This window comes from Poecilia reticulata, chromosome 13 (genome assembly GCF_904066995.2).
Source record: "Poecilia reticulata chromosome 13, P_reticulata-male-v2, whole genome shotgun sequence".
Taxonomy (NCBI): domain Eukaryota; kingdom Metazoa; phylum Chordata; class Actinopteri; order Cyprinodontiformes; family Poeciliidae; genus Poecilia; species Poecilia reticulata.
The window spans coordinates 6177860-6199348 of NC_088842.1; the positions used below are offsets into that span (position 1 = coordinate 6177860).

Sequence of the window (21489 nt, forward strand, 5' to 3'; positions counted from 1 at the left end):
GTGAAGCGGGTGCTGTACCGGTCCGTCGTGGTGAAGAGAGAGCCGAGTCAAAAAGCGAAGCTCTCGATTTACCGGTCGATCTACGTTCCCACCCTCATCTGTGGTCATGAGCTTTGGGTCATGACCGAAAGAACGAGATCACCGATACAAGCGGCTGAAATGGGTTTCCTCCGCAGGGTGGCTGGGCTCTCCCTTAGAGATAGGGTGAGAAGCTTGGTCATCCAGGAGGGACTCGGAGTAGAGCCGCTGCTCCTCCACGTCGAGAGGAGCCAGTTGAGGTGGCTCGGGCATGTCTCTCGGCTGGCCTGAGAACGCCTTGGGATTCCTCCGGAGGAGCTGGAAGAAGTGGCTGGGGAGAGGGAAGTCTGGGCCTCCCTTCTGAAGCTGCTGCCCCCACGACCCGACCCCGGATAAGCGGAAGAAAATGGATGGATGGATGTTTCTTGTGTTTCAATGAAAGTTCACCTTTTCCTGACCTCAGAATCCTGGAATTCTTTTGAAAACAGAAGCAGCTACTCTCGGCCAGTTCAAAAGTCAAAGGTCAAACCTAGTCTGCAGCTTTTCAGAAATTTCTGACAGACAAAATGTGGTTGTTCAACCATATTTTTGCTGTGTTGGTAAAAATAAAGCATTAATCTGAGTTTTTTTTCTTCCATCAGGACAAAACGATTTGGTATGAACAAGTAATTTAGAAAATTTCACAAGGGTATTATTCTGCCCACAGTATCCGTGAAGCACGTTTTATCTAGATGTCTACTACAAAAATCTGTTGCTCTTAGCGGGTTTCCAATTATTTCTTGGCTCTTTAGACCCTCCGCATTGGCTAATAATAACTTTAATAATAAAGAACCAACCGTTTTTAAATACAGAGAAAATGCAGGAATCCTGTAGTTAAATTAATCCTTGGAATAATTTAACTGCAATTCCACTATTGAATTTGAAACTTAATAGCAATATATTTTTAGATCTAATTTGTGTCATTAGGTTGGGAACTGTGTGGCATGTCAACATTCCATGAAAGGAAAGCAGAAGTTTTGCTTTTATTTTTCAGCCTAAAATAGAAATAAAATTGTGCTTGGGGGGGAAAAAAATCTCATGGTAGACATTTATCAAAAATTGTAAGTTGCCTCACGGTGAGAGAAACATGACTGTTTGTACTGTTAAGGTTACAAACTACTGGTCCGGACTAGCTAAGTGCAAATGGCGGAGAAACAACTTACCGTTACATAACTGTTTCATCATCGGTAGCCATGCTAACTAGCCTTAGCACTCATGGCAAGCTAGCTGTCAAAAGTTGATATAAAAAAAACAACAACCCGAAAACAAACTTTGTACTTACCAGTGAGTTTTAATGTGTTAGAGAAGTCATGACTGGAGTAACAGAATATAAGAGTTTATACATTCGACGCTTCTCAAAAATGCCTCTTGTCTTTTTGTGATTGCAGAAACATCCCGTGTATTTTTTTCCCATTCGGGGACCTTCACAGAAAATCCTCAAAACGACTTTGAGATGAAACCACCATTAACACCTGGCGACTCGTTCGGCAGCGAGCTGCACGCCGATTACAGTGAACACCCATCACGGTTTTATTTAAATAGGCTTACAGCTACATCCATTCGACCCTCTGTCATACAGGTGAATTACTACACGACTGCATTTTTATTCTTTCTCAGCGTCATACAGAAACCAAAAGCAACACAGATCTTACAGTGAGAATAGAAAGCAAAGCATCAGCTTCAATAAGTAGGTCCACTGGATCGATTCTCAGGTTGTCTACATCTCAAAAATGCTAGTGTGTGTATATATATATAAAAAAAGACAAAAACAGAATATCCTCATATATTACTGTATTACGACGGTGTATTAGGGCCATTGCAGATAGTAAAAAAAAGGAGTACATTTCCACCAAAACATTTGAAAATATCTAGAAAAAACAAGGACATTTCTGAGGTCCAAAGTTGAACATTTGGTAGAAAAACTCAAATTTTGAGATTAATCACAAAAGTTTTCTAGAACCCCCCCCCCAAAGAAATTTGAGTTTGAAAAGTAAAAAAATTGGTAGAAAAGCTTAAAAAAGTGGAAATTTCTGAGTTTCAACGTAGAAAACTTTCAACGCTTTCAAAGTCATTCCGAAAGTCAAACATTTTACAATTTTGAAATTCAGAAACTTCCATATATTTTCCTAGAACATTTCTGAAATTATTCAAAAAATTTTTGTTTTTCAAGCAAATGTTTGACTTTTCAAACTCAGAGAAAAATGTTCATGTTTTTTTCTAGAAAATTTCAGGTATAGATCTCAACATTTCTGAGTTTTTGGGCAGAAATGTACTCTTCTTTCTTTTTCCCCTCCATCTACAATGGCCGTCATACTGAATGAACTATGCAAGGCACCACGGGAGAAAGAGAGGACTCCATAAAGAGAGGAAAAGGACTTTAAAAAAAAATGGTCAAAGTGTCCGTAAGGAGACATTTGTTTTAATCTAACAGTCAGGAGTGGAGGTGAATGAGAGCAGGGGAGACGGAGATACGAAGTGTGTGTGTGTGAGAACGGATCTGGGTTGAGTGACAGTCTCATTCTGCATGTCCATTTCCTACTCGAAGCCTCTCTTTTTAGATGGGCTCTGGTTTGAGCTTTTCAGCCAGGAACTCGTTGACGAACTGCTCCACCACGGCCGGCGTGATCTCCTCCACGTCACGGACGTACTTGGCACGGGCCGACATGTCCAGGATGGTGAGCAGGGGCGCCGCCTCGGGGAGGTTGGTGTAGTCCCGCAGCGAGTCGCTCATGTCGTCCTGGAGGAAGGAAACCATGTTACGTCACGTTGCAGGGAAACATTCCTGATGACTTTTTAGGTATTTCTACTTGACAGTAGAGGAATCTTATGCTAGTCATTATCAAAACTCACAGTAGTGGAAGTGTTAGATGACTTGATACTTTGAAAAGCAATCTGCCTCATTAAAAACAGTAGATGTTCACAGTGTCTATATTTGGTTCACATATTTGATTATCTGCCATAGGAACAAGACCTCTGCAACTATATCAGAGCAATATTGCTTACATTAATAATAAATGTATGCTTTTTATGCTTAGTTAAAATTATCTTATGCCCTTCTCTTGGCTCTGATTGGCTGTTTTTGGTTGGTGCATTTCTTCAGACGGCAATAGTAGCGTGGAGATCAGAATCCGTCTTCTCACAGATTATCTGTCTCATAGTATGCTGTCACAACATGGTAATAGTTTTAACAAATTTGTAAAAAACGATTCTTTATAAAAGTTACATAATGCACCTTTAATAATCAGAGAGTTGCCTACCTGGCTAAGAGTTCAGCTACACTGTTGATATATATTTCCTGACCTGAATTCCCCTCAGCTTAACTTGTTGGCTCAAAGATGGACTCATTAAAAAATAAATAAAAAAACTTTCATATGGGAAAGATTAAATTTGAAGTTTCAGGAAGAGACCAGAAGGTGGCACTGCAGCAAAGAGCTAATCTTGTGATGGACGCCTTCCCTGTGCGGTTCATGCTAAGGTTTCTGATTTATCTGCCATTTTTGAGTTTATTATTGACTTTCTCTTCAGGAAGCCGACTTTAGATGTACTTCCTGCTGTGAGCAACACTCACTCCGACCTTCCACAAGCCCTTCCGCTCTCTGATGTTCTGTTATCAGAGAATCCTCCGCTCTCCCAGCTAAACAGGATCAAAGCAAACAATCAGCTCAGAGACTTTTCATTGAATATTTTTGCTGTGCCGCTACCTAAAAAGGGCTAAGCAAAGCTGGTGACCTTCTGCTTTGTAAAACTACAAACAAAAGAGCAGCTGTGTGGTTTCTTCCTCCGCTGACTGGCAATAAATACGGGCTCCATTCGAAAACGCTGAACACTTAATACTCGCATATGGAAGCCGTCACCGAAGACGGCACCGTTTCCCCCCCCCCGGTGAAATACTGCCAGATCCTCGCCGCTACAAGTAAAACCTCCGCTCCCTTTCAGGCTCTCTTACAGCCACATGGAGCATGGATGACGGATCATGCCGAGGCAAGCTGCGTGAAGGAACCGCAATCTGTCACCGCGGCCCCTCCGGTCTCTCTGATCCGAGGGGATCTAATCTCCACGTCAGGCGTTGGCCTCCGGAGGAAGTCGTGGATCTTTTCTTTTGTTTGGCTACCTTGTCTGCTCGGTCTGCGCAGCTCAAACGCTAGAAAAGAAAATACTTTTTTTTTTTTTGAAGAGACAAAGGGCCGACCACACTCACGGCTGTGATGTGACTCAGTATGCGTTTGGCCGTGGAGGACCGCAGCAGAAATATTCGGATCACTGATGAACCGCGATGTTTCACACATGACTGCCAGCCACACGATAAAACCTCAGCTGACGGCTCAAACATCCGTCTTTTACAACACTTTGATGTCCTGAGAGACAGACTTTACTCTTTTACAACTCATAAATGACGCATTAAAGCCTAAATTAAATTTGCTGCACAATGTACTGTGATGTACATCGTCATCGCCTGCAACAGTGCAAATGCAAATGCGTCTGTTATGGTCACAACTCACAAACTTACGACAAAAACTAAGAAAATGTGTGTGTGCTTGATTATGTTTTTGTAGGGTCAAGAGTTTAATACATTCATTTAGATTGTAATGCTTTACAATTTTTAGCGCAATTATTCAATTTGTTTTTAATATACAAGTCCCAGCCGGAACCTTTCCATTCATGCGTTTCTGGTACATCAGTAAATCTGACACACACACACACACACACGCACACACACACACACACACACACGACATCCGCATACAACAGCAATGGATGACAAAGCTGCTCCTCTTGGCCCAATTGGGGGTTAATTCTTGCTTCGAAAAATTGTATGATCGGACGCTGCTGTATACAAGTTATGCTAAAAGCAGTTAGCCTCCTCAAAGCTAAAATAGCGTCTTAAAACTAAATATGTAGCAGCAGCAGCACAGATGTTCCTGACGCTAATGTCAGTGTCCGTATTTCTAAAGATGGATTTTTTCAAATTAGTGAACCGAGCTGGTGCTTGAATAACCTCACAGATTAAGAACAATAAAAATCTTTGTCGTGGAGCTCATATATCTTTTTATTCAGTGATTTGGCAGGAAAAAGGTTTTTGAACTTAAAGCGATGCTTATTTTGTTGATATAGTTTTTGATTTAAATGCAATACAGACCCTGAAATTAACTTTATAAAAAAAAATTTCATTCAGTTTATTGCCCAGGGTGGCATCAGAAAGGGGTGACACACTCAAGAAGTAGAAAATAAAAATAATTTGTCAGTTGTCCCCTAGACAAGTTTGTCACTACATGTATGCAATTGTGGCGGAGTAAGTTTTCCTTAGATGCTGTTTAGTACTGGCAGACTACATTACCTGCTTTCTGCTGCAAAAAAGCCCCAACAAACCCCCCCCAAAACAATCAGATAAGGGGCTTTCCCAGGGAACCAATTTCAAGCTTAAAAAGTTAAGCATAGTGATTAATCATTATTAATCCCAGAGATAGAAGGTGATCAGTCTGATTAAGTTTTTTAATCGGTTGACAGCCCTAGTTAAAAAAAAATGTTATGGATCGTTTTCTTCTGCCTGGCCTCTTCTCTGAAGAACTGCCAGCATAATGCCTTCTCATTGAGCTCGACTCCCAGCAGCTGGCTTGGCAACCGACCCGGCGACGACCCGGGCGATCCCAGGCCCGAGTGAAGGACTGTGGGCCCACAGCCCTGGAAGCTCCACTCAAAGCTTGGAGCGAGGACCGATATCAGACTGTGAACCCAATCTGGAAATCAAACCTGGTGGTTTTTATCGCCAGCCCAGCTACAGGCAATGGGAGAAAACGGATGTAAAACTATACGCCTTTGTGGAAACAAACTCCGTGCATATAGAAGCTCCGGAGCTCGTGAATTATTGCAAAGAGACAATGTTTCTTTGTGTCGAGTGGCACTCAGACGACGAACGCAATGAGAAACGCAAACAGGGCGATAGACGACGGGGGAGACTGACTTACATGGTGATTAAGTCTGCTGCTGCTAGCTTAAATTGCTCCGGAAAGGTCAAGATTCTACAACCTGATCTAGAATTAGAAAGACGCTAAAACATAGCGATAAAGTTTTTCATCCTGACCACAGCCCACTCACTTACACCCTCTGCTCACCTGACTACACTCCAAGTTTCTTGGCTCCGCCCACTTTGCCAGAATCTTTCAAAATCAGTCAGTGGTGCTCTTTCACAGGGGAGTTAGTTACACTTTAAAATCGATTTTAGCGTCCCGTCTTGTGCGCTTCCTCTCACCTCTCCGGCAACAAAGAACAGCAGTGGCGTCTCTTCCTCCTTGGCTTTATACTTGGCCATGAGCTTCTCTGCTATTGGCTGAATCAACTCCTTGGCTGGCTCCAGTTCACCTTCCTCTTCAGCATCTGAATAAGGTCGGACAGAGTCACAGTCAAAAGCTGGACACAAAAAGAAACCCCCGTTTAAAAGAGGGAAAGGAAACGGAGGCTACAGAATTTGTTCATCAGGAGACTGATGAACAAATTCAAGAGTCGTCATTGTGCACCTCAGTTTTATAAGAAGTCATCAAATTTGGTTCCCATCAGGATAAAAAAAAAATCTACTAAGCAAATACAGAAACTTGGTTCATACACTTTTCAAACATTTTCTAATATTTCAACAACCTGCAAAGTAGTGCTGCTTGTTGCTATGTCAGCAACAACCGTAAATATCTGATTCCAACGTAATTTTTTTTTCTGAATTTGAACTTTTCAAACACTACATTGAACTTTATTACAAAACTGTGCAGTCTGAATCAGAAATGAAGCACTTTTTAAGGATTTGAAGCACAAGAGAAACGCTTTTTATACTCAAGAAGAATTTCCCACACTTCATCTACACTTATTCACACAACTTGAATATTTTCTGCATTTTTTAAAATATTTTCTGTAACAAACCAACGCTGCTAGTGCTGCTTGATTCTGATCAGAATGAAAAATTATGCGTGATATTGTGTCTCAAATAACTGAAATCAAGACAGAAACGCATTTTATATCTGTAGAATATACAAAATGGGTTATGAAAAGACGGTTGACCCTCTTGGAACAAGAGAAAACTCAGCTTTAAAAAAAAAAAGCATAAAATCGACCAGCTTTCTGCATCACATGCGCCCTTCTTCATGTCTAGGTCCAAATGGCAGACACCCGGTCAGCTCACCCACAAACAGGACGAGGCAGGGCCCCTCGTGGAGCTGCACAGCGTTGGCCTCGCTCAGCTCCAGCACGGGCCGCGGGTGCCACGGGAAGAGCCGGCACTCCGGGTCGTTCAGCACTTCCACGCGGCCCTGTCGCGTGATCACACGGCCCTCGGCGTCCAGCAGGATCAGCGTGGGGATACCTGGAGGGAGGGCAGGACGCAAAGAGGGTGACATAAGAGGCAGACGAACAGAGGAGGGGAAGGAAACGGGCAAAGAGCGTGGGTCATTTCCGTCAATTATCGCTCCGTGGAGCGGACGCTTCCCCCTCCCTGCCTCACTCTCCCGCTGAGGTTCTCTTTGCTACGTGGAGATTTTTCTTCTTCCTTTTTTCCCCCCTTCTTTTAATAGATTTTATTGGAAAGTACTTTTGCTATAGCTTGCTGTTACAAACACATTCCCCTTACTTTGCAAAAAAATAAAAAGAGTGTCTGTTTCTTATCAGAAACAGCCGCCGTTAGCCAGCAAGCAGTTCATGAGTCAGGGAGCTGCACATGTGGACTGAGGCTTGCAAAAGAAGAGGCAATCGTGCACTGCAGGAGTTTAAGCTGGATGTGGGGAGGGGGGGGGGGGGGGGGAACTATTGACTCGTCCTCTGGGCATTCCTGACATTCTTCACAGGACAGAGCCAGCTCCAGCTCACATCATCCTCCGCAGCACAGAGGAGGCAATCAGTGGAAAAGCGAAGGAGAGACGCTTCACTTCTACAGTCAGAGAGACGGTTAACTCGATAACCGGTCCACATTCCTCAGGGCGAATCCGTGCTGGTCACAGTGAGCTGTCAGCTGTCTGATGTAACCCAGCATGGCAGAAATTATAAACCACCATTTTGGGATGAGGACGACTTGTGATTAATAGTCGATTATAAGTTTATTAGATTGAAAATTAGTTCCAATTGATTAACTGATAACGTTGGCTTGGACTTGCTTTGGGTGTTGTAGTTTGGCTTCCGTCCAGCAGAGGCCACCACCGGTCATCATCTGAGCAGAGACTGGTGTTGGATGTGAAATGCACTTTGTGCTTCCGTTTTGAAATATTGACACTTGACAAGATTCTTAAGTTTGACCTCAGTGACGCTGCTTGGTGGAGCAGCGTCTACAAAAACACTTGGACATTTCTGAGACATCAAAAGTGGAACATTTTTGAGGTAAAAAAAAACGTGAAAATATGCAATTTTTGAAACTTTGAAATCTCTGTTTTTTCTAGATAATTTGAGATGAATCTCAAAATTTCAGGGTTTTTTAACCACTACATCCAGGCGGGGGAGGTAAACGAGAAAAAATTGCAACATGATGAAAAAAAACATGATGTCGTGAGTTATTTCACTTCATGTTGCGCAGTTTTAAGATTCAAGCAGACTACATGGAGAAGTCTGCTTCTGCATGAAAATCTCACTGTTCATGTGGGACCAAGTGATTCACATATTTTATCATTTTCATCTTTTATTTTCCATTTAGCAACCTAAGAGGTTCCTCTTTTGTTAGATTTTATAAGTAAGTTTAATAATGTGAGAAAACCACAATTTTCTGTTCATTCAGTCAATTTTTAATACAGCTGACAGAAAATAACATTAAAACCGAATTACATGCTTTTATTAAGTTTACATATTATGAAAAATTAAGCCTTTTGTGTTATGGAAACATGGTCGACCCTCTTGATTCAAGACAAAACTCAGCATTTAAAAAACATGGCCGCTTATAAATGAATCCTTAGTGAATCCGTAAAATCAATAAACTTTAGAATAACTGATTAATAGATAACTTGTATCTATTTTCCCTACTTCTAATTTGAGGTTTGTAGATGCAAAATTTAAAATACCTTGTATCCCATACAGCCTGTTGAGTCGAGATCTACGTGCCTCGTCCGAGTACGGGACGGCCAACCATGGCATCTCGCTGAAATACTGCTTAAAAGACTCTTCTGACCTAAAATGGAAACGGAGAACATTCAGACAAAGCTCGGCTTTTACTCCTGTACCCGTTTAAGAAGACGGACGCAGAGGTAACACTTGACGAAGAGAATGACCCGGCAACGACGCTCACCTGTCGGCGCTGACGAACACCATCTCAAACTTGTGACCGGACTCTTTGACGATTCGGTAGGACTCCACCAGGACTCGGGTCAGACTGCGACACGGCGGACACTAAGAGACACACAGAAGCATTTCATTTCACTGGAACCAAATCCCCCCCCCCCGCCCAAAAAACTTTGTTTCCGCTGAAGGGGATATAAAGAGATGGTAAAAGAGTAAAACCGTTGAAATAGTGAACAAGATTTGAACAGTTTTTATGATTACTCGTTTCAGAAGTGTCTAGGCGTGACAGGAAGCATGAATTGGTAAGGATCTGACCTTAAAGTGGGTTTGATCAATTGTTTTCACGGCTTAGTTCTTTGGGGGAATTTGTCTCCTTTTTCCAACATTTTCTGTCCTATAGCAAACCATTTTTTACTTGGGGATCTTTCTTTTTATTAAGTAGCTTCATGCTAACTTGCAAAGGCCCCTAAACTCCTGGATCATAAGACACACTTCTTTTATCCTGTGTGTGTGTGTATATTCCAAATAATTGGAAGCTGAACAGAATGTGGATGAATTATAAATTAGGACAAGTCTGGTTCTTGTAAATCATAGTCTGGGGAAGAAAAAAAAAAGTTTTTCCCCCCCAAGTCCCCATTTTTACCAACATAATTATCTCAATCCGGAAAATATTAAATGAATATTTCATACTGTCCCATTTTTCTAAGAACCTTTAAAAGAAAACCGAGCTGAAGCGGTTTCATGACTCTCACGTTTGTCACCAAACACCTTTCCAACAAACTGGTAATTCTCTCCAGTTCTGTATCCAGCTTTTTTTCAAACACACACGCCAGCTCCTAATCCTGATGCATTACTGCAGATCAGGAAAATGTTTGCTCTGCTGTGTGTGTGTGTGTGTGTGTGTGTGTGTTCCAGTCCAACCAGGAGGAGGGAGCGCTGGTATGGCTGGCATTAGGATGAGATCAGAGAGTCAGGAGGGAAAACAGAGCGGCCTAGATTCCCCGCCGTTCCCAGGCTCCGTTTGCCGCTCTTTTCTAAACATAAAGGTAAAACTTTAACTTTAACAAAACTTCAACAGTCGATGCTTTTCCATCCAATGTCTTTTTTTCTTTTAAATGTCACATAAAAGAAAGAATTAAAAAAAAAGAAGCGAATGAAGCATGTTTTACGTACTGGTTTGGAGTGAATCAACCAGGCTAGTTTCATAATTAAAGTGGTAATTTCTTCAGACGTTGACGCTACGCATGGCCAGAGTTTGGCAATAACTAGCGACGTTTTGGGAATTTTTTTTTTTTTTTTAAGCACACTATTATTTACTTTTACTTAAGTAATTCTATTATAAAGTGTCGCTACATTTACTCAAGTAAAACTTCTGGATGCTGAATGAAGAACATGCTCGTTTTGATCAAACACGCACATCCATGCAGCTGTTAAGTTTTCATAAGTTTTATTTTGAAAGAAACCAATTAGGAATTTTTTTTTATTTTGCCTAATTTTGTTACTTAAATGAATTATTTTCAGTTTGGTCTTTAAAAACTTCCGCTAAACTTTACACTTGGATCAGTCTGCTGACGTAATTTTAAGATATTAAATTATTGATGCTTTGATCAGTTCCTCAGCCTTTTAACTAAATGCTTTTTTTCCTGGAGTCATTTCTTGGACTGTTACTTTTTGCTTTTAACCGAGTGGAAATATGTATATGTTGAATTGGTGCTAATCTTAATTTTAACATTTTTGAGAACTCTGCTAACCTCTGCACAAAGCTGCAGTAAAAAAAAAAAAAAAAGATGCTGAGGTTGCAATCTAACAGGTCATAGAACTGGAGAGAGTCTTACTTTGAAAAGTTTTGTGCATCTGCTACTTATTCAGGTAAATGTGTTTCCATTGTCCATCTCGCGCTTTGAACTGTTGATGGAAACAGTTCATTCGTATTTGGGGGCCCAGAAAAGGGACCCTTTACAAATTTGAAGTTGAAAAACTAAAACCATCAACTACAGCAGATATATCTTTTAGTTTTAGTGTTGTGTTGTCACATACAAGGGGAATTTTTTATTTCTTTTTTTTTATGAAGAGGTTGGAGTTTCAATGGATCAATGGACAAAAATACTAAAGAACACACCCAGAGACAGACAAACACACTCAATGAATGGATAGACAAAAGGACAGAGACGGACAAAACTACGGATGAACAAAACAATGACTGGATGGACAAATGCATAGAGGGATGGTCAAAAATACAAACATTTATAAACAAGGAAGAATGGATGACTGCATGTGTGGACAAAAGGGCAGAAAGTTAAATTGACATCGAGACAAAATGGTGGCTTGACGGACAGACAAACAGATAATCAGACACAATGTTTAGAGTGTGGGATAAGGAAGGTAGAAATTTCTCCCAAACAACAAACCACACAAAAAAACTCTCTTGCTTTGAGGAGAAAACCACAGCGAAGAAAGCTCCATACTGAGGTGCTGGTGTTCCTGGTTTCATCAAACAACTGAGTGGTGTGAAAACCCTGCTCTCATGGCATTTTTGTGACGCTGTTCTGTTCCAATTTTAAATGTGCTTGGGACTCCAGCCAGTACATCGGGGCGTCACCGTTCTGAACCGGCTGCGGCTCTGCCAGCTGCTGTGCTGACTTGCTTTAGGAGACCCGGCGAGCTGCGTCTCCTCAGCGACGGATCATCACCCAGTCGTGAACCCTCGGTCGGCTATCGGACAAATGCCTGCAGCCCACTGAGGTGTGGTGACAGGTCCAGAGGTGGAGAAAGGACTCAAAGATGGCCGACTGCTTCTACTGTAAACAGACGAATAGCGGAGTCGCCTCCCCCTGCTCTGATCTGCTGTCAGTTTTAAAGACTTCAGAAGTCTGGAAATTAAAACAAAAAAACAAAAAGGGGCTCCTCTTTGTCTTCTCTCTCCTCACTCACCCAGTGTGCTGAGAAATACACTCCCACATAGTGTCCCTCCAGAGAGCTGCTGTCTGCCGTCTGCCTGTTGTTCCTGAGCAGAGGCCCTGCCACCACCTCTGCGAAGGGCTTCGGGCCCCAGGGGAACTCCAGACCTGAGGGGAGGGGTGTAGGGGAAACATGGGAAGAGATTACTGCTAAATTCACAGCTGAAGGCCTAAATGTTTAACATCCAGGTGGAACAGAGATGACGGGTTCATTATTTGTTTGGAAGCTTGTCCATAATGCAACTACAAACTGCTGTTGGCATCCCAACAACAGCATTTTTAGTTTTGTTTGATGAAAATAGTAAAGTTCCCTAAATGTTTAACAGCAGGCAGGTGGAACAGAGATTTCTGGTTCATTATTTGTTAGCTTGTCCATAATGACACTACAAACAGCGTGCTAACAATAGCAGGCTCATGGTGCTAACTATTAGCACCAACAGCACTCATAGCTAATAAAAGTCATTGAAAGGACTTTGAAGAAAGGTCATCATTCTTCATTTTTAGTCTTGTTTGACTAAATTAGAAAATCCTCTAAATGCTTAACAGCAGGCAGGTGGACCGGAGATTGCCGATTCATTATTTGTGTGGAAGCGTGTCCATAACTGAACGACAAACCGCTGTTGGCGTGCTAACAATTAGCGCTAGCAGCACTTGTAGCTACTAAAAGTTTTTGGAAACAGTTTGAAGAGAGGTCACCATCTTTACTTTTAGTCTTGTTTGACAAAAAATATGTTTAATTCCCTACGTGTTTAACAGCAGGCAGGTGGAGCAGAGATTACTGGTTCCTTATTTGTTTGGAAGCTTGTCCAGAAAGCAACTACAAACTGCTGGTAGCATGCTAACAACAGCAGGCTCACAGTGCTAAATGTTAGCCTGAAATGCACTAATGGCAAAGAAAAAAATGTTGAAAACTGGTTTGAGAAAGGTCACCATCTTTTGTTCTTAGTTTTGTTTGACTAAAATAGCCACTACAAGCTGCTGTTGCGTCCCAACAGCAGGCTCTGTTAATGCTAACTATTAGCTCTAATGACCAATAAAAGTTGTTGAAAACTATAAGTAGCGTGTTTTTAGTTTTGTTTAATTACAATTATAAATCTTGAACCGTTTTGTGCAAATTTTAATCTACTGTGTACATCCATGATTATGATTCAGCACATGAAAACTTTCACATTACATACAAAACATGCTATCATAAACCTGGATGCTAACTTGATGTGCATCCAGAATGGCCAGAAATAAAGTAAAATAAATAAATAAAAAAAAGCATCAAATTATCTCATTCCAGACACCAATCTACAATTTTTTTTTATTTTTTGGTGACATCTCCTTTTTGAAACACACACATGCCAAACACACACACACATACAAAAAAAATTTTAAAAAACGGTTTTAAATGAACATGAAAAGCCAAGCCTCTCAAGCAAATCTTTGCTGCCTGTAATTCTGCCCTCCAGCTCTTTTTGACACTTTTCATTTCCTTTTCAGCGTGCTCTCATTGTCCTGCTCCTGCTCTGGAGATGCATTTGGTACAGCCGGATAAAAACAAAAACAAAAAAAAACAGGGGCCTGGGGGGTAATAATAAATAAAACCTTGTATGGCTGATCATAATAGCCTCTTTATGCGAGCGTGGTTGTCTAGTGCTTCATTAGGCAGGAAGGACACGTCTGCTCTGCGCTGGCGTTCCCTTTCATTGTTGTCCTGATTGTAAACGTGCACTCCATCTTTACGCTGCAGGCCAATCTGCCGCCACTCAAGTCAGGCCTTTTCACAGAGAGTGAAAGGCAGAGAGAACATTACTGAGGGTCCTTTCTCACACACCCCCTCCCAGTTTCAGCATGCGGAAAAAAACCCAGGTTTTACTGCCCTTTTCCAATCCAAACACCAAAACGTAGGGCCACAGGAGAGGGATCAGTTTGTCACATTGTCACACCTGATTAATAAATCAGTGAAATGACAGAAAAGTCAGAAAATATCGAGTCCAAGATTTCACTCGCTGAAAAATCCTCATTTGCAGAGATCAATCTTGTCTCTCAAAAAAAGGAGTCTGAGGAGGGTTTAATAAAAATACTGAGATACTCTTGTTCCCTCATCTTTTCTGTTTTCCTGCCATCAACAACATGTTTCCTTTTTTTCCCCCCACATGAGACAGACACTTTGGAAGATTTTTGATTTCTTCAGCCGCAGAGGACGAAATAAATGCAGCCTCACTTTTGTCAATTATCCGTCCTCACTTCAAAGTGCATGGAACACAGGTTTTCCTAGATAAAGTGTGACCATTTCACAGCGACTTAAGAATCACAGAATTATAGAACTAGAATTATAGTCGCATCAACCCAAACAAGGAGGAAAAGTTCTAACTAGAGCTTTAACTTGGATTATTATTACAGCACTATTAACATGCATGTATATTGACATTATTACATTTTGTCCATATCTATTTTGCACTTACAGACTAATAATTGCTTTTCAATATTTGACTACTTCTAAGGGAAAATGAGTTGACAAGAGTTACAACACTTAATTTCCCTGTGGAATCAATAAAGTATTTTTGAACTGAATTTGAATTTAATTGAACTGCTAAGCCTGTTTAAATGGTGGGAACTCTAATTCTAATTCACTTTCCTTACAGTTTGTTTTATCTGGCATTTTCAAGGAATTTAGTAAAAAAATGAAAAAAAAGTTACATGTGCCATAAAAGCCACACAGAAAGTCATTAGAAAATGAGACAAAGAATACCAGAAAATGAATTTAAAAGCTTTATGTCACTCCAGAGCTGCAACCAGTTGGAACATAACTTCCATCATATTTTCCAGAATGGTTTTCCGTCCTTTCAGTGGTCGTTAACTGGAGAATCTGTCGTGCCGACTGTGCTGGGAGACACACATCTGCCGTTCAGGCGTAGCAGCAAGTTTTAGTGTTGATGAACGGCGCCATGTTAGCTATTTGTGAAACGGTAGCTTCTCTTAATACTCTGGGATTTTAACCTATTTTGGCTGCACTGTAATATATTTGTCTTTATATTCCAGATAAAATTTTGCACCAAAATTCATTCTTGAAATCATTTTCTGACATCATAACCTCTCTTAAACATTCAGACTGTGCTTTAGCACACTTTATTACTTTTTTGGGCCAAAAAGAGCAGAAATTATTGATCCAGAAAGGAAACGTTTGCTACAAACATACTTAATGAACTGTTTCGGACATTGACACGGTAAATACATTTACAACTATGTAGGTGAAATTGGATTATGCATTACAACTACATTGCGTATACAAACTCTTCAGTGTAATCGCCATAAATTATCCATTTTGAATGATTTATTTGGTTGTGCATTTTTTTTTTTACATAACTGTAATTCCCTCTGCATACAATAACAGTTTTTGTGTAATGACATACTGTAAAACCAGATTGTCTCCTACGCAACCACAGTAATGCTGGGTGTTACCCACAAGCCAGAGCGAATGATGAATGCTTCCCACCAAGATTTCAGGGTAATAAAGCCATGACATGGAAAATTTATATGTTCTACTGTCCTTTTTACCCCGTTATGCGTTTGGTTGGCCTTATAAACTGTGGTTTCCTGAAAGGCTCAATGGTTAAAATTAACCCCAATCTCCAAAACCATCCAGTGAAGTGAAATAAGGTCAGAGCTTCGAGAAAAAAAGTAAGAAATGAATCCGAGTGTGTGGATGTCTTCGTCACAACACGCTGCGCGTGCAGGTCATTGTTCTCACCTTTAGGGTCGTCCCTCACCACCAGCAGACCGTTTCGACACACCACCTTTCCTGTCGCTGCGTCCACGAACACCAACGAAGGGATGCTGGTTACTTTGTATTTGTTCCACAGTTTCATCTGTGGAGAAAGGTGAGGGGGTGGGGGAAAAAAGAAGAGAGCTTAAAGTAAGTGGATGGAAAACACCTCCAGGGAGCAGACTTGGGTTTATTTTAGTTGTAGATGGGAAACAATTTACCCGGGCTAAAATTACATCTCCAGTCCCGGTGGGTGTCCACCAGAAGTACCAGAGTGTAAACAAATGTCACCAGAATACGACAAGTATTTTAGAGAACAAACATGCTCTCTGTTGTTTAAAGGAGGAGCACGGGACCGAGGGAGAAGAAAAGACGCCCCGAGGGCGAGTTAATAACAGAGGGTGGGAAAGAAAGGACGGGTCAGTCGGACGGGGCTCACAGTGTCCCTGCCATGACGCGAAGAAAGCTCAACGCAGAAACGCAGCTTAAAGGGATTGGTGTGTCTTGAAAGACACCTGCGGGGGGCTTTTTCAGTAATGCCTTCTGTATGACACGATGACAGCGAGAGGGCCTCGTAAAGCCAGTAAGGATGCTCTAGAGACAGAAATATGAGCGTGAACTATTCAGGTGGGTTCAGGGATCGGTGCAGTCCTCGGCATCAAAGAGGAGGTAAACCTTTTCAGAGGCTCACTTTCCACATCGCAGACAAGAGACTCAAACTTGAAGAAGTGCCTTCAAGAGACAGACGCTTCTTGTGGATTTAAGTCACGTGATTTAAAAATGTAAACAAGAAGAAAGGGTTTACATTAGTTTCACCCTTTTTGAATGTCTTAAAATAAAGTTAAAGATGCAATATGTGACTTTTACTTTTATGAAAGTGAAAAGTTTACATTTATTGAAACTGTCAATTTGTCGTATGGTACAAGACTGATATTCTGTAGAAAAAGAAAAAATTGAGCTGTCTGCCTTCTCCCAGTACCGTCTAGAAACAACCAATCAGAGCCAGGAGGCGGGTCTTAGCGCTGTCAATCACTCCTTCGGTGGTGCTGCTCGTCCCCCAAAACTATTAAAATATTAACAAATGGCTTTCTTGCATTCAATAAGTCTTGGTCAAATTTAAGTTTGATATATATATATATATATATATATATATATATATATATATATATATATATATATATTTATTTATTAAGTGTAAAAATAAAATAAACAAGGCTCCTCCTAGCAAAGTATTGACAAGCAAGAAAAAACAATTTTTTTCTTTAGCATATTCCAGGTCTGAAAAGAAGACAAAATGGAATATATGTTTTCCATTTTGTTAGTTTTCCAGTTTGCTTTCTGTAATATGAATATGTAATACAGCTAAAAGTACAAGTCTGGTATGGCAGTCCTAAGCTCTTCCACATAATGCGTGTTCAGGAATCTCAAAAGTGATTTAGCACAGACAGCAACTATAAAAGGGCATGGGTTACTAGACATAAAAAAGTGAAGAAAATCCCATAAATCATGCTGTCAAATCTGCCCTCAGTCCTTTTTTTGATGAACTGCTTCAGCGTTAATGAAGAGGTGTTAAGAACATTTGTGTCATAAACATGTTTCTGCTCCTGTACCCGCCGCAGAGAAGATTTAAGATAAGAACTGACAGCTGAGGCACTACAGAGTCATGAGAGAAGTGAACTGAATATAAGGAAGGAAAGTAACGCACACTGCTGGAGAGAGGGAAGGCATGTGCTGCTTTTTGACAAGATTAAGAACAGAACGATACGTGCGTTATGATATAGTAATACTTACATAATGGGAATAATTTCAGAAAAAGTAATTTGAATAGTTAGAAACAGCATTAGCTAAATGTAAACAGTAAAAATAGCAAAGAAATGTAAAACCATCAAATGTATAAAACCTAAACTATGAGAAGATTACACACAGCACGCTTTAGTATTTGTAATCTCCTCCCCCTCCCAAATATGGGAGGGGGAGGAGATTGCAAAAATGATTTTCTTGCATCAATAAATAAATGGTAAGCATAAATTTTATGCTAACCAAAGCAAAGCTAACATAGCTTAAGGGAATCAACATTTTTCTAAATAAAATGCAATACAATCTATGTTTTTATGATTCCTTTATTATTCAGCTTACTATGCAAAACGGGACACAATCTTGAGCAGGTGAATTGTCTGGAATAACTGTCACAACAAACAAACAAACAAACAAACACAAAAAAACAAACAACAACATGTGGCTAAATTAGCCGCTAATTAAAATGACTTCCCAATTTCACGTCCAAAGAACAAACAGGTCAATTATGTGAACCGCTAATAAATTTAGCATAACAGAAGTAGCTGGGGAAACATGGCATTCTCTCAAGGAGGCTGAAAATTACATTTAAAAACATATATTACATGGTTCTAACATATTTCAAAATAACCAATTATTGCAAAAACAAAACAAAAGACTGTCCTGGCCAGCGGTCAGAAAACACATGAAGGCAATTAGTTCAGAAAGAAAATAAAAAAATGTGTTTCTGATGTTTCTTGTGAAACTGCAGAAATGACTGATGAGCAGCAGGCTTGAGTACATAACAACATCCTGGTTTAACTACACCAATAACCCTTGACAAAGAGGTCACAGACAGTTGCAACTCCAGGGAATTCCTAATCCATACTCAAGATCCATACTCTACAAGACGTGTGAGCATTAGAGTCACTCTCCACTCGATGCCCACAGCGCTAATTGGATCACGCTTGGCTAAGAACAACATTGTATACCCGCTGTGGGGCCGCTGCGCGTGGAGATACTGAGGTTTACAATCCTTGATAATCAAAGATCATGGTGATTCTCTTCAGCGGTTCCCTTGACGAGACCACTAATGGCCTGCAGGGGTGTAAATTCCCAGCATATCCACATTTAAATGTTGCACGTCGTGCGTGGCGCGTCAGTTTCACGCGTCTTTGCACCCCTAGTTTTCATGCCTGATTCTTCTCCACTTTTAAAAAGTAGGTTAGCTCCGGTGGTGAACCCTCAACGCTCCGTGACCACATACTTTAAAACAGACCCACCTACTTCAAGCTTTGGCTCGGTCCTTGTTCTGGAATGCCTCAAGTCTGCCCAGCAATAAAAAAAAAAACAACAACAAAAAAACGAACATTTTCTGTAACTGGTGGGTCCCCAGTGGTTGTCACTGTGTTGAGGAAAACAAGGTGGAAGATTCCCTCCACACCTCGTCCAACTAAACCCATGATGGAGCTCCCTCTCCTCACAGATCTACTTTCACTGAACCGCCGCAGCCCGAGGCGTCTGCCAGATGCTTCCATTGCTGCTTTGCAACAACAGTGTCACTACAAAGGAGAGTGAAAGCCTTTATAACCGAGGACATGAGAGCTATTCTACCGTGGTAGCACATACCAGATAAATTCTTTTTATCTTTGAGCATTATAAATGAGGAACATAGCTGATAACCCTCTAGACTCCTTGGGGAAAAGAAAACAAAGAAAATTAGACGGGTTAGGAAGTCATTAGTGTTTAGAAACTCCAACAATGCTTAGGAAATCGTGAAGAATTCAATAAGGATGTTGATTCATGGGAGACAAAACAGTTGCAGATCTTATAAATCAAACTTCAATGCACTAATCAAGTGAGCCACTGATAGCACTGCCTGGAAAGTTATCTAGGGACTGACCATCCCCTCCCCCCTTTGACTTGTTCAACAAAAGCACTTGTCTTTTCAGAGACCTTTTTTTATTGGAAGTGCCTGCAGGCGTTGTGATCTCTGACCGTAAAGATTTACAGTAGAGGAGCAAAAGAGGGCAGAGACTGTGCGCCTCTTGGATGGATCTTTGAGTAATAAAGCCATGCCCTGTGCAACGGCTTCATCAGAAAATGCAGTCAAACTCAAGCGGATGCATTGGCGGCGTCAACACTTGGTCTGAATTCTGAAACGTTGAGTCGTTTTATCATTTTTCAGCTTGCAGACGGATGAGAAACACCTGTCTTTGCTCCCGTTACTCCCTTTTTGGCCAGGCCCCCGCCGCTAGCTTCGGCTTACATTCCTGCAGGCTGCGCCCCGCCTCCGCTCGATCTGCTCCCGAGGCTCTCAGTAAGCGCCTGTATCCACTTCAAAACGCTGCTGCTGCTCTTCATAGCTACAAAAGGAAGCCCCTCACCCTCCCACCTCTCAGCTCACACCGAGCCGGATCGTCTGACCAGACTGTCGCTTTAGCTCGTTCGAGAGTCCTCCCTGCTGTACACATCTAAAAGTCTGTGACAGCCGGCGACCCGTCTTCCTGTGAGCATGTGGTGACGACTCTCTCTGAACTTTGAACTCCACCTCAATGTCGTTCCCATCAAAACCGTCAGGTTACGGGAAGCTGAAGAGTTCTGTGCTTGAATGGCTACAATTGATGGTGATCTGTCGATCAGAAACACAAAAATGCAAGCTGTTCATTCAGAAGCATTAGTAAGTTGTAATGACAACACTCTTCAAGTGTGGATGTTGTTACTGAGAGAAAACAAAACTTCGCAATTTCCAGCAACACTGACCTGTTTAAGAATGAAGTGAGAGGAGAAACATAACAGGTGAGAAGCCTCCAGTGCCCGGTTCACACAGCAAGATTGTAAAATTGTTGGACGATTTTCAAAACCTGAGACCTGACACAACGATAAAAATATCGATATAACAAGTTTGGTAATACTGTTTGGTGAACGGCATGGCTTAAACCGACATGTCATGTCAGTCGGGAAATCTTGCAAAACCTCACAAGATAAAACGTGAGTTCAGAGTAAGCAAACATGGCCGACAAGAAAGAAGCATTGGCAATATTTTCTGGACTGTTGGTAACAAAGAAAAAAAAAAAAGGTTTCTCCACCAGTCTTTCAAATCAGATTTCAGTTGGGAGGGGGAAAGCAAAGCATTTTCTACATAAGTGCAGAAAAAGAGATTTCTTTTTGTTCAGTGGATCTTGAAGACAGTAACTGGATATATTTTGATAAAATGCACAAACATTTTCTTTCAAGTGTGCAAAAAAAGAAGAAACCGAGTTAAAACATTAAGCAAAACATCCAGTTCTTCATTTCAAAAGATAGCCCTGTCACATCAGCTGGAAGATTTTACTGAGAGAGAGCTCTACAACGCTCCGCTTAAAAAACTGAGATAAACATTTGTCCAAACCATTTCAATTTTCCAATACACACTGGGCAAACTTTAAAAAGTTCTAAGAAAAAAACTGAACTTCACTAAATTTGGAACCGACAAATCAAAGGTTTACAGATTCTGGCTATCACAAGTTTCCCTCAAAATATCTGATCGCTACATTGCAAGCGACTTTTCAGTGAGTGAGCTACTACTTCCTAATCAGTTGGATTTCAACTCATCAAACTCACAGCTTTGTTCATAAGACGCAAGAAAAAAAAGAAAAAAAGGAGGGAATCCTCTGCAAACCGCTAATGTTATTGTTACAAATCCTGTCCTGCGCCAACCAGCTGCAGCATTGGGGA

At 41.1% G+C, this 21489-nt stretch overlaps 1 protein-coding gene across 1 annotated transcript in view; it reads right to left on the reverse strand.

The window, feature by feature from the left end:
- Nucleotides 1-1328: 1328 nt before the first annotated feature.
- The window catches only part of nxn (nucleoredoxin), a 67368-nt gene continuing 47207 nt past the window's right edge, over nucleotides 1329-21489 (reverse strand). The window contains exons 2-8 of the mRNA XM_008424932.3: nucleotides 15985-16102; nucleotides 12223-12356; nucleotides 9299-9399; nucleotides 9075-9181; nucleotides 7220-7399; nucleotides 6305-6429; nucleotides 1329-2794 (exon numbers count right to left, since the gene is read on the reverse strand). Of these exons, the coding sequence (XP_008423154.1) occupies nucleotides 2612-2794; nucleotides 6305-6429; nucleotides 7220-7399; nucleotides 9075-9181; nucleotides 9299-9399; nucleotides 12223-12356; nucleotides 15985-16102 (948 nt within the window). The 3' untranslated portion in view covers nucleotides 1329-2611. The remainder of the gene's footprint in view (nucleotides 2795-6304; nucleotides 6430-7219; nucleotides 7400-9074; nucleotides 9182-9298; nucleotides 9400-12222; nucleotides 12357-15984; nucleotides 16103-21489) is intronic.